Source organism: Sus scrofa, chromosome 8 (assembly GCF_000003025.6).
Source record: "Sus scrofa isolate TJ Tabasco breed Duroc chromosome 8, Sscrofa11.1, whole genome shotgun sequence".
Classification (NCBI taxonomy): domain Eukaryota; kingdom Metazoa; phylum Chordata; class Mammalia; order Artiodactyla; family Suidae; genus Sus; species Sus scrofa.
The window spans coordinates 130,910,330-130,924,324 of record NC_010450.4 but is presented as its reverse complement, the minus strand read 5'-3'; the positions used below and the strand labels follow the sequence as shown (position 1 = coordinate 130,924,324).

Sequence of the window (13,995 nt, the reverse complement as noted above, 5' to 3'; positions counted from 1 at the left end):
AGCTGTGGCTCCAATTAGACCCCTAGCCTGGGAACCTCCATGTGCTGCAGGCAAAACCCAAGAAAAACATAATTATAATTTTCTTAACATGCAGGAGTTCCCGTCGTGGCGCAAAGGAAAAGAATCCGACTAGGACCCATGAGGTTGCACGTTTGATCCCTGCCTCGCTCAGTGGGTTGAGGATCTGGCGTTGCTGTGGCTGCGGTGTAGGCTGGCAGCTATAGCTTTGAATAGACCCCTAGCCTGGGAACCTCCATCTGCTGCGGGTGCGGCCCTAAAAAGAAAAAAAAATAAGTGCAGCTCCCTGGACAGTTTTCTCATACCTATTGGGTCGAAGGAATCCCTATATCTTTAACAAGCACCCAGGTCATTTGCAAGTACACTCAAGTTTGAAAACTTACTACGGATTAAATTTAAAATCGTAGTCATATGTCCCATCCCCACTGATCATTTACTTAACGCTTCTGGATCTTCAGGAACTATTTTTCATTCTTCTGCCCTAATAATATAGTGAACATTACTTGGTACTCACTATATCTTTGCTAAATACTTTATAGAAAATTTATCGTGAAATAAATTTTCACCATACTGTTATAAGGCAGGGCCAATTATTCTTACTTTTATATAACAGGTAAGGCTGAGATAATGAAGCAATGGCTCAAAGTATCAGAATTAGAAGGGGCAGGGCTGGGATTGGATCCCTGGGCTATTTCCATGGCCAAAATTACCTTCACACAGGAGTTACTACTGAATGGGGAGAAGACACAAAGGTCGAAACTCACCGTTCAAAAGCTGTTATTTAGGAAACAGTTTATGAGAAGAATCACATCAATTTAAGCATTTTCTAATCACTTACTGTATGATGACCCTGGGTACACATTTGTTCTGTCTCCAAGATGACAGGCCAGTCGATCAGTCATTTCAAAACAATGTGGAACAGAAGTAGCAATGTGGAACAGAATGTGCAAGCCAAACAGGACCTTATAACCCAGTCTGAAGATGATATAAGCAGCATAGTAAGAGGCCAACGGACTAAGCCAGGAAGAGAAAGGGCAGTGAAGGCGGGGGAAACTACAGGTATTTCAGTGTCACTGCAGAGCTGAGGTGACATATAGAGGCAGGCACTGAGGGACTGCATCAAAAAACAGGCCCATCAGACTTCCCGTCGTGGCTTAGCAAAAAGGAATATGACTAGCATCCTGGAGGACGCAGGCTCAATCCCTGGCCTCGCTCAGTGGGTTAAGTATCCAGCGTTGCCGTGAGCTGTGCTGTAGGGTGCAGACTCGGCTCGGATCTTGCGTTGCTGCGGCTCTGACAAAGGCCAGAAGCTGTAGCTCTGATTCAACCCCTAGCCTGCGAACCTCCATATGCCACAGGTGCAGCCCTAAAACGCCAAAAACCCCCCAAAATATATGATGCATGTAGTCTCTAACTGAAACTGAACCCCAGACTGATTACTTGACATCTTCACTTCTGTGTACAACTGACATCTCAAGCATCTTCCCGTTTCTTCTTGTCTGAGCAAACAGACTTGCTTCTGAGGGCAGGGCATCAGGGGATGCACGGTAATGATAAGGCAGGGGTGCCACATGGTTTGTTTGGCAGCTTTTTTTTTTTTTTTTTATGGTCGCAGCCCTGACATGTGAGGTTCCCTGGTCAGGGATTGAATCTGAGCCACAGCTGCAGCAATGCCAGCCCCCTTAACCTACAAAGGATCAAACCCCTGCCTCCACAGCAACCCGAGCCACTGCAGTCAAGATTCTTAACCCGCAGAGTCACAGCAGGAACTCCATGTGGCAGCTTTTAAGAAATGGAAACAGGGGGTTATCCCAGAGGTGGCAGGCAGAGGGAATGGCCAGAGTGATGAGAGATTGATTACACTGAAGGATCATGTTATTTGACTAAGCAAGTAAGTAAACATATTGCCATACTGGGAGCCAAGTTTCTCACTATCTGAAAGTTTAAAAACTTGGAGGGAGTGCCTACCAAGGCTCAGCAGTAACGAACCTGAGGATGCAGATCCAATCCCTTGCCCTGACCAGTGGGTTAAGTATTCAGCACTGCGACGAGCTGTGGTGTAGGTCGCAGACATAGCTCGGATCTGGACTTGCTGGTGCTGTCATGTTGGCTAGCAGCTGCAGCCACACTTCGACCCCTAGCCTGGGAACTTCCATACGCTGTGGGTGTGGCCCAAAAAAGGGAAAAAAAAAAAAGAAAAGACAAACATGGAAAGGATGAAGACTAAAAAAAACTCAAGTATTAGATCAGAATTGGAAATAGTATGACGTCATGAGCTCATGATTTTTATTTATTTACTTATTTACTTATTTATTTTTTGTCTTTTTGCCATTTCTTGGGCCACTCCTGCGGCATATGGAGGTTCCCAGGTTAAGGGTCGAATCAGAGCTGTAGCCACTGGCCTATGCCAGAGCCACAGAAACACGGGATCTGAGCCTCATCTGCAAACTACACCACAGCTCAAAGAAACACCGGATCCAAAACCCACTGAGCGAGGCCAGGGATTGAACCCGAAACCTCATGGTTCCTGGTCAGATTTGCTAACCACTGACGGAAACTCCACATGTTTTTTTATTATTATTATTATTTTTTTTTTTTTTGTCTTTTGTCTTTTCTTGTTGTTGTTGTTGCTATTTCTTGGGCCGCTCCTGCAGCATATGGAGGTTCCCAGGCTAGGGGTTGAACCGGAGCTGTAGCCACCGGCCTACACCAGAGCCACAGCAACGCGGGATCCGAGCCGCGTCTGCAACCTACACCACAGCTCACGGCAACATCGGATCGTTAACCCACTGAGCAAGGGCAGGGACCGAACCCGAAACCTCATGGTTCCTAGTCGGATTCGTTAACCACTGTGCCACGACGGGAACTCCCATGTTTTTTTAATATATGTACTAACACAGCAATAGTTACAAATCCATTTACTTGCATCATTCTAGTCATATGCTATATATACACACACACAAAATATATATTTATAGTAAATACATATTTCCAAATAAAACATAGATATGTATTTCTGTTATTTATGTACACATACACATGTCCTTCTTAGCTCTGTCTGCTGAGCGGCTCTAGAAGCACTGACACTCCTGTAGCACTGAGCACACTTGAGTAACCAGATTTTGGTGTCTAAATCCTAACTACACCACAAGGAACCAGGGGGCTCTGTGGAGAACATCTCACGCAGGAAAAGCACAAAATGAGTCTGAATCATCTTGCTCACCATAAAGTAAAGACATGCCTGAGGAGTGACTCCAAACACGTCAAAAGGACACAAAAGCAGACCAAAGGGACACACGTGCTCTGGCCAAATCGGGGTGAATTTAGTCATAAAAATAAATACGAACAACCCAAATTATAACCCTTGGAATAAAAGAAAAGTACGAACAAATACAAAGGAACAGAGAAGGAGGAAAACTCCTTTACCCTAATACGGGTAGAAAGAATGACGTCAAGAGACAATCACCACTTGGCAAGCAACACACGAGCAGCTGACAGTGGCCGAAGCTGTGAGTACCGGCCACCACCGGTGCATGGAGACTTGACAGGGAACAGGAGGTCTGACCATCTTCCCTGACAAACTACGACAAAGGGGACAACACTTATGTCACCGCAGACAAAGGCACCACACACCAACAGGACCGCTGATGAAGGTTCCCATCCGCCACGACGGGAGACGCCAGAATCACGCAGCCCCTCGTGTCTTGCACTGAGAACACAGCCCCACTTCTGCGGTGTCCCTGCCAAGAGTCCACGGCCTGCGTCTGCACGTGAGGAAGCACTGGACGGGCCCGGCTTAAGGGCCTCCCTAGGAAATGTGCTGTCCACTGTGTGTGAGGACGTGAGAGGTGGGGAAAGGGTACAGAACTGCTCAGGATGAGAAAAGATAGAGTGTTTCTGCAGAGAATCCTGAGCCAAAAGGAAAAAAAGGCACTTTCTGGGGCAGATGGTGAGGTCTGACGGAGCTTACGGATCGGATGGTAGCAACGGCCCCAACGCCAACTCCCTGGCTGCCAGGCACGTGAGGTGGTAACGTGGGAACAGTGGCCAGGGCACCCAAGGATGACGGTACACGGTGTCAGAAAAAGACTATGTGGGGGAGGGCGGGGGGCAAAGAGAGTCAAAAGGCAGCAGCTGGGGAATCAAGGCAAGGGGACGTGGGACTCCTGGGCATTCCTTTAACTGTTTGGTAAAAACTGTTGAAATTTTTAAAAAAGTGGCCCCAGAAAAGGCAAAAGAGGAAAAAAAAGGTTTTTTAATAAATAAAAAGATGTCCACAACTTAGCTTTTGTGGTTTCTCCTATAACCACGTTTCGCCCACCATCCTCTTTCCTCATAGAAGTAAACGGCCCTCTTGATTCCACTCTTCCGCCTCTCAGGCCCCAAATCTTAGGCATGGGTTTTTCAGGTGTAATCACACCCTGCATCCCATTCCCGAGCTAATCCTGTTGGTTCCACCTACGAAACGGAGAGAATCCACCCACCTCACACCACCACCCCAGTCACAGCCGACGGCCTCACGTCTCAACGGAGCCAATGCAGACATCGCCTCCGCACCGCGTCCCTGCCACTCACCCTGGCCCGACCACACAGCCTTTCCTCTAGACAGCTGCCAGGCCTTTGTTCTAAAAGGCTCGGAACTCCTCCCACGTCCCCCAGGGACCATCAAAGCCGTAGTGCTTACTGTGGCCCACGGTCGACAGAACCTGCCACTCTCAATGCCACCTCAGGCACTATCCTATTATGGACGGAACTGCGTGCCCCCGAATTCAAGTTGAAGTCCTACCTCCCAGCACCTTAGAATACACTGTATTTGGCTATTCGGTCTTTCTTTGCTTTTTTTATTATACTTGATTTTGGAGATTGGGTCTTTCAACAGGTAATTCTGGTTACATAAGGCCATGTGGGTGCCACCATCCAATAAGGACCACTGTCCTCATAAGAAGAGGAGAACTCGGGGAGTTCCCGCCGTGGCTCAGCAGAAGTGGATCTGATTACGAACCATGAGGTTGTGGCTTTGATCCCTGGCCTTGCTCAGTGGGTTAAGGATCTGGTGTTTCCGAGAGCTGCGGTGTGGGCCGCAGATGCGGCTTGGATCCTGCATTGCTGTGGCTCTGGCGTAGGCCGGTGGCTACAGTCTGATTAGACCCCTAGCCTGGGAACCAACCGCGGGAGTGGCTCAAGAAAACATGCAAAAAGATGAAAAAAAAGGAATCTGGCATTTTCATGAGCTGTGGTGTAGGCTGAAGATGTGGCTCTGATTTGATGTGCTGTGGCTGTGGCGGCGGCCAGCAGCTGTAGCTCTGATTGGACCCTTAGCCTAGAAACCTCCATATGCCACGGGTGCAGCCCTAAAAAACAAAAAACAAAAAAAACAACGAAAAAAGAGGAGAACAGGACACAGACACACCAAGGGAAAATGAAGCGAGGACGCAGAGAGAAGACAGGCACCCACAAGCCAAGGAGAAAGGACGCAGAAGAACCAGCCCTGCTGATCTCCTGATCCTGGACTTCTAACCTCCAGGAATGTGAAAAGCCACAGTTCTGTTTTAAGCCACCCAGTGTGTTTCATTTTCATGAGCCACTTCTCCCTGTTAGTTGACTGTTTCCCTCCAACAAAGAAGGGAGAAGTTTGTGTCTGTCGTGCTTACTACTAGATCCCCTGCACTAAGAATAACACCTCGTACAGAGCAGGTGAACAGATACTGGATGCATGAAAGCATCACAGTCGCAGAGCCTTTACCTCTTCAGGAGCAAAAGGACAGCATTTGCTGTGCTGGAGTCTAAGCCAGTCGTGGGCTCATCCAGGAACAAGATGGACGGGTCAGTAATAAGCTCCATTGCAATACTAGTCCGTTTTCTTTCTCCTCCAGACACACCACGGATAAACTGGGTTCCCACCTAAAGCACAAATATTATCGTTATGAACAGTAACAACCAGAGCCACGATTGCTCGTGCAGCTCCTGACACGTGCCAACCCTAGCAGGGGCACTTTCTCTCATCAGCCTCGCTGATTCTGAACAGCAAATAAATGACTATGTGGGAGAAGAGCTAAGGTTGCTCTTTTTTTTTTTTTTTTTTTGTCTTTTGTCTTTTGTCTTTTTTGTTGTTGTTTTGTTGTTGTTGTGGTGGTTGCTATTTCTTGGGCCGCTCCCGCGGCATATGGAGGTTCCCAGGCTAGGGGTTGAATCGGAGCTGTAGCCACCGGCCTACGCCAGAGCCACAGCAACTCAGGATCCGAGCCGCGTCTGCAACCTACACCACAGTTCACGGCAACGCCAGATCGTTAACCCACTGAGCAAGGGCAGGGACCGAACCCGCAACCTCATGGTTCCTAGTCGGATTCGTTAACCACTGCGCCACGACGGGAACTCCAAAGGTTGCTCTTTAATTTGAAGAATACACTGAGGCTCAGCTCAGAGCTGGGAAGTGGTTAATCCCAAAAGGAAACCCACGCTTTGAACAGTTCCGTATGTTTCTGATCCCATCAAATATTTAGTTTTAAGACAGTTAAGCTAGAACACTAATAGATACAGTTCTGACATGGTGAAATCAAGACTAAAAAGGGAGATGGGGAGAGGAGACGAAAGCTGAAAGCATTTATTATAATTTGTTAGTTTCTCATACCCTCCCCATCACCCTCCCACTGCCCACCCCAAAAAGTCCAAAGTGTGGCCTGGCAGCTGGGAAAGTTCACTTTCGAAGGCAGCTATGCTAACCACTATGCCACTGACGCCAAGAACGTTCACTTGACACAACATCACACTGGCACCTCTGAAACCACCAAAGCTTCCCTCATTGAACCCCCCTACACCCTAACTCACTGCAGAATGCCTCACTCACTCCTTCTGACAAATTCAGGAGGCAGAGTTTCTACGGGGCAACTGGCTGGGTGTTTCCAACGAGTCATGTCACTGTGTGGTGGGGGACCAGAAAGGCTTAGGGGGAGGTAAGAATTCTCCTTTTCTTCTTCTTTTTGGCCACACCCACAGCGTGCAGAAGTCCCCAGGCCAGCGACGGAACCCTCACCACAGCAGCAACCCAAGCCACAGCAGTGACAACGCTGGATCCTTAACCCGCTGAGCCACCAGGGAATTCCCTAGGAAACAACTCCTACATTAAGAGTCTGCAAAGAGACACGAGCAAGTGCTACCCCTGCCCTTTACTGGTGTTATAACACCTGAGCTGGCAGGGACGCTTGGGTCACAGCTGGGGAAATGCGAATAGATAGGACCTGGGCATAGCCGATAGCAAGACACCGTTAATTTGGTTAGTTGATAATGGTGCTGCGGAAATGCAGGCAAAGTTCTTCTCTTGAAGATGCGGAAGTAGGATCAGGAGCGACATACCATGATACGCCTAAGTTTCCTTAAAATGCTTCCGAAAACATAAACTGAGGCGATTACGAGGTAAGATGAACACCTGGGAAATCTAGTTGTTATAATTACTAAATGTTATTAGTAATCGTACCATTACATCAATTACCTGATGGTCACGTCATCACTATGTAACAAAGACCAAATCTGTCTCCAGACGGAGTCTGTTCCTAGAGCTCTCATCTTCGGGCGCCACTGCCTGTGCTTAGTCACGCTGGCTCTGCACTTTTTGTGAAAGACTGTTGCCGAAGGCCTGAAATATACAGGGCAGCCCATTCTCTAGACCTCGACCTTTAAAGGTATACCACTGTCACTCATACGGAGTAAAAGGCTGTGGGACAGAGAGTAGCCTTTGTCTGCTTGGAGGATTATAGGAACACGGCGACCAGAGCCACAGGGATGGCTGCAAGAACAAAGGATTCTGGCCCCAAGAGGGCTGCAACAACCAACCACACCTCGCCTCCTCTTTTAGTATAAAAGAAGCCTGAGTTCGTACTTGGGTGAGTTGGTTCTTTGGGACAAGAGTCCACCGTCTTCTCCATTTGCTGGCTTTCCAAATAAAGTCACTCTCCCTGACCCCAAGGACACATCTCTCAATTTACTGCCCTGTCATGCAGCGAGACTTACAAGTTTGGACTCAGTAACAAGTAATCAGACTACTCTAATTGTTATCCTTAAATTTTAGTTAAAAGTTTAAAGATTTTGGAGTTCCTGTTGTGGCTCAGTGGGTTAAGAACCTGACTCATATCCATGAGGATGTGGGTTCGATCCTTGGCTTCACTCAATGGGTTAAGGATCTGGTGCTGCCACAAGCTTCGGCATAGGTCACAGGTGTGGCTCAAAGCTGGCATTGCTGTGGCTGTGGTGTAGGCCTGCAGCTGCAGCTCCGATTCAACTCCTAGTCTCGGAACTGCCATGTGCCGCAGGTGCAGCCCTAAAAGGAAAAAAATAAAAGTTAAAAAATTTTAATGTATTATTTCAACTAATTAGATTAGTAAGTTCTAAGTCAATCATACCCTTCAGCTTATTTTCCCTAGAAATCCACGCATCGAACGTTGGGCAATGACTGTCTATCAGGAGAGAACTTTTACCTAAAGGTGAAGAATGGTAAATGCCTACTGGAAAAACAAAATTAAAGAAACAGAGCCAACATAATCAAAACCTAATCACTCATAAAATGAAAATAAGTGGAAGTAGTGGCATCTCAGAGTTATTCCTCCAAACAAAATAAGCAATATATTTAAAGAATGTCAGAAAGTATCATATGAAGCACCACTCAGCTGAATATCGCCATTCTTTGTAAATCTAAGTAAAGGATATCACAGGTGGATTGAACTACCGCCATCACAATCTAAAAAGTTCATTCTCATCCAAAGTTTTAGACGTCTTCCCAGCCAAAAAGCTTTAGCTGTCTTCCTGGCAAATTTTTCATACCTAGCCATCGACTGTAAAGTTGTACTCATTCATCACATTTCTTCTTTTGAGTCTCCATAACCCACAAAAGGAATTACTTTCCTCTCTCGTGCCTACAGCTGTTATTTCTACATCCTAAAAGAGCCCAGCACATCACAGTCTGTAAGTAAACACTGGCAGAAGAAAGGGAGAGGGGAGGGGAGGGAGGGAGGGACGGGAGACAAAAGTGCCAAAAGAACAGCTCCAGAAAAGCAATTTGGATGTACTCAAATTAGAAATACACCCTAGAAGTTCCCAATGTGGAGAAGCGGAAACTAATCCAACTAGAAACCATGAGGTTGCGGGTTCAATCCCTGGCTTCGCTCAGCGGGTTAAGGATCTGGCATTGCTGTGAGCTGTGGTGTAGAGATGTGGCTCGGGTCCTGTTTGGCTGTGGCTGTGGCATAGGCTAGCAGCTGCAGCTCCAATTAGACCCCTAGCCTGGGAACCTCCATATGCTGCGGGTACGGCCCTCAAAAGAAAAAAGACAAAAAAAAAAAAAAAAAGAAAGAAAGAAATACACCCTAATACTACTGAATATAATTTTAGAAGCCAAATTACAGCAAAGGGAAGCATACAGAGCAGGAGCCCCTGGAAGTTCACCATTTGTGAATGCCAGACGTATACCTCTCAAAAGTGATGGACCAAAGTCCCCTGGAGGAAGAGAAGCACAGCTAAAAGGGGAAAAGAAAACAGGAAGAAGGAAGGTTAGTGTGACGACACGACAGGAGGGGTGACGACACGACACGAGGCATGACAAACAGTCGGCGTGGGCGAGAAGCCAGAGCTGCATCACGTGGAAAGACCACGGATGCTTTGCCAAAGAACACTCACACGCTAGAGCACACGGCCACACTGCTTTTCCAGGGTTCAATCATGCCTAGTTTCTTAAACTGGTTCACTCCCATCTTCAGGCTAGATAACCCGTCGCTTTTCTCACGGTTCCAGAGAGCAGCCACTCGGGACCACACATGTGCCAGAAAACCGCTGAAGAAGTTCCACTATCCACACAGGGCCCACTTGGCCAGCTATGACACTCTCGTTGCTCTACATTACCTTGGAATCGGCCACTTTATCCAGACCCAACTCTTGAATGACCATGTTAATCCGCTCATTTTTTTCATGATTTGTCATGGTGGTCGGAAGCCGAAGAGCTGCCGAGAACTGTAAGTTTTCTCTCACTGTCAGCGTTCCCATCACGACGTCATCCTTAAAGCAAAATGGCATTTTCACAAGACCATCGCTCTGTAGTGCACGTACCTTATTCATAAAAACAACATACCCCGAGTTCCCGTCCCGCCTCAGTGGTTAACGAACCGGACGGGTATCCATGAGGACGCAGGATCAATCCCTGGCCTCGCTCAGTGGGTTCACGATCCAGTGTTACCGTGAGTTGTGGTCAGGGTTACAGACACAGCTCGGACATGGCTTTGCTGCGGCTGTGGTGGAGGCTGGCAACTGTAGCTCCGATTGGACCCCTAGCCTGGCAGCTTCCATGTGCCGTGGGTGCAGCCCTAAAAAGACCAAAAAAAAAGAAAGAAAGAAAATACCCAAGTTCTAGCTAATAACAAGCTTGCAATTAGACAATTTACAATAGCTCCAGGATGCAGACTGCTGCAAAGCCTGATGAAATCCTTCTCGTCCCCAATCTGCTCGCCCAGAGAGAACACAGGGGATTACCAGCACTACATTTCCAGACTGTTTAACACAAAGATCTGCCAAACACAGTTCTAAGCTCGAGGATGGAGAGAAGTGAAGTGAAGAAAGCAGAAAACAGTCATGTCCTTTAGAAATGATACGACAACAAGAATTGATATCACTGCCCTTACAGGAGGCATATTCCAGATTCTTTCCACTGAATCCTGTGCTGAATCTTATGGGAGATTATGAAAAGCTGACATAAAGAAAAACTGTTTCTATAAGGATGTCCCACAGTCAATTAGAAACACACTCCCCTGTGAGCCAAGGCACTCGCCCAGTACAGAAACAGAGAAACCCATAATGCAAGTCCACAAATACTTACCTGTACCACGTAACCTGAGTTACATTTAAAATTGGCAGGTCGAGGTGCTCCATTGATCAAAACATCTCCAGATAATCCATGCGGATCTTTCCTTGCAGCTAAGACATCTAACAACCTGTTCAAAAAAAATGCGTTGTTGCGGCTTTTTTTCCATCCAACCTGGGTTTTCGCTCTCAGCTCACCTGAATCCAAATTCTGCTCAAGTTAGAATATTAACTTTTCAAGACTCATATTGTTTTATGTGTATATAAAGATATACAGCTCTTTCAAGGCTCACCTCTTTTCTCTTTTCTTTTCTTTTTTTTTTTTTTTAACTACATGCTACAATAAAGCCCAAAAACGTGAATGCAAGCAAAGCGCTGCGGGCTGATCCGGCACAGAGCACCCAAACTGCCTCCAGGCTGTGCGATATCCGGTCCTGAGGTCCCGAGGCAGGCCCTGTGCCCCTCGGTCTAAGACTCAAGCCCTCCCTTTCGCCTCGGGCTCCGCCTCCCCACTCTCCATTGTACCCCTTCCCTTCCCTGTCCACAGCACAAACCACGGCTGACAGCTGCATGCCAATCGCCTGATCATGTCCTGTTAGGAAGGCTGACCTAGCAAGACGTCCCCAACCTCAGGACAGAACCACAACCCAGCACAACTGCACGCTCCCCACCGCACCCAGACCTGGACCAGACGCCCAGACAAAGCGCAACGAGCACCTGCTCACATAAAGCTGATCTTTAAAGGCACACTGAAACTCGGGGTGGGGAACAGGAAGGAGACCAAGAGCTACAAAGCTCCACTTATACAGTCAGTGAGCCACGGGGATGTAAGACACAGTGTGAGGAGCACGGGCAGTGATGCTCCAGTAACTCTGTATCGGCACAGAGGGCTAGACGGACCACGGGGATCATGGCACCATGGGTGCCAGTGTCGAATCGCTGTGTGGCACACCTGCAACTGATGTAAGATTGCATGCCAACTCTAGCTCCATTTTCAAAAGCCACACATTAAAACTACCAAGAGAAAGCTTACTTATACTGCTATACTCACGAAGATTTGCCTCCACCTGTGGGTCCCAGAATGGCATTGAGGCCAGGTTTCATGATCCCACTGCAAATGCAAAAACACACCAAGTTACTGACCCACTTTAAAAGCAAGTCTATTATTTAGGGTTGGCATTTAACACACTCAGTGAAAACCGATGAAATTGCCGACAAGGGGGAGAAAAAAAGGCACCAATCAACTCTCAAAGGAAAAAGATACTCAATTGTTGGTTAACAGAAATCTAGCACACAAAAAATGTCAATCACTACTGAGGACTTAGAAGAAAACCGCCTTGGGTCTTAATTCCTTTCACCTCTTTTTTTTTTTTTTTTTTTTTTGGGTCTTTTTGTTTTTTTGCCTTTTCTAGGGCCACTCCTGCGGCATGTGGAGGTTCCAGGCTAGGGATCGAATTGGAGCTGTAGCCACCAGAGCCACAGCAACGCGGGATCTGAGCCGCGTCTACGACCTACACCATAGCTCGTGGCAACGCCAGATCCTTAACCCACTGAGCAAGGCCAGGGATCAAACCCGCAATCTCAGGGTTCCTAGTCGGATTCGTTAACCACTGGGCCCCCACGGGAACTCCTCTTTCGCTTCTCTTCTACTACATTTAAATTGTTTTGGAAAAGGACACAAGAACTTTCTAGGTTCCTTGATGTCGCAGACGCTGGCGAAGCCCTTTGCTCCCCTCACTCCTCCCTCGCAGTGTAAAGTGCAGAACAGTCCTGGGTGATGCCTGATGAGAATCAGCTTCACGCCACCTCATGTGCTACCTAAGCAGCATTCCCACTGCTCCAATCCAGTCACACAAGAAACAATATATCTGAAACAGAAATTCAGTGGCTGGGCGTTCCGGTCGGGGCTCAGCGGTAAGGAAGCCAACGAGTGCCCATGAGGATGTGGGTTCGATCCCTGGCTCTGCTCAGTGAGTTAAGGATCCTGGGTTGCTGGGGCTGTGGCACAGGCCAGCATCGATAGCTCTGATTCGACCCCTAGCCTGGGAACATCCATACGTCGCCGGTACAGCCCTAAATAGACAACATAAAAAAAAAAGAAGAAGAAACCCAATGGCTGGAAAAAAAGCACCTCGAGGCGTACAAAGAAAATATCCCCAATTCTTCACCCACATCAAATTCTTAATCAAATTAGAAAAGTAAAACATATACCCTCAGGATAATCTTGTCTTCTTCCTTGTACAGTATCAGAAAAAAATGGACTGGGACATTCTCGGTTTAGAAGTAGTGGATGCCACTTTCTATTGGAGAGAGCCTTGAAGGATATATAGACTAAGCACAGACGTTTGAGGGTAGTGAACATCCAGACAGAAAGGGGAGTTCCCGTTGTGGCTCAGTGGAAAGGAATCTGACTAGTATCCATGAGGATGCAGGTTCCATTCCTGGCCTTGCTCTGTGGGTTCAGGATCTGGCATTGCTGTGAGCTGCAGTGGAGGTCACAGACGCGGCTCAGATCCCCAGTTGCTGTGGCTATGGTGTAGGCCAGCAGCTGCAGCTGCAATTTGACCTCTAGCCTACGAAGCTCCATATGCTGTGGGTGCGGCCCTAAAAAGAAAAAAATTTAAGGCAGGGTTGACTGTGCTGAGACTCAAGAAGACGGCAAATACTTTGATCTGAGTGTAGAATGGTTGCTGGGTAGAATGGTTAAGGAGGATGGGCTGGACCAAAGAGAATGACGGGCAGGCTCTGCAGTTACATCCGCCTGATGAAACCGAGGAATTCCAGGCCCTTTCAAAACCCTGGTTACCAAGTCCAGCCTCTCTTTGGAACTGGCAGGTAAGTCAAAGTTATTCCATGGAATTCCCGTGTGGTGCAGTGGGTTAAGGATCTGCTGTTTTCACTGCAGTGGCTTGGGTCGCTGCTATGGCTCAGGTTCAATCCCTGGCCTGGGAACTTCCTCATATTGTGGGCATTGCCAGAAAAAAAGAAAAAAAGTAGTCCACAGAGAAACACTACCCATTCCAAATGGAAGGTTTAAAGTCAAAGGCTATTTCACTCTCAGATAATTCCTGCAGAAGCCAATTGCCATGATCACAGAATTGCCGTGACTGATAAACTTTTCCATGTACCCCAGTGTTTCCA

The 13,995-nt window shown here is 47.5% G+C and overlaps 1 protein-coding gene across 1 annotated transcript in view; it reads right to left on the bottom strand.

Annotated features, from left to right (window-relative positions):
* The window catches only part of ABCG2 (ATP-binding cassette, sub-family G (WHITE), member 2), a 91,975-nt gene that overhangs the window by 21,064 nt on the left and 56,916 nt on the right, over positions 1 to 13,995 (bottom strand). Inside the window, 3 exon segments of the mRNA NM_214010.1 lie at positions 5,762 to 5,919; positions 9,904 to 10,056; positions 10,871 to 10,985. Coding sequence (NP_999175.1) covers positions 5,762 to 5,919; positions 9,904 to 10,056; positions 10,871 to 10,985 — 426 coding nt within the window.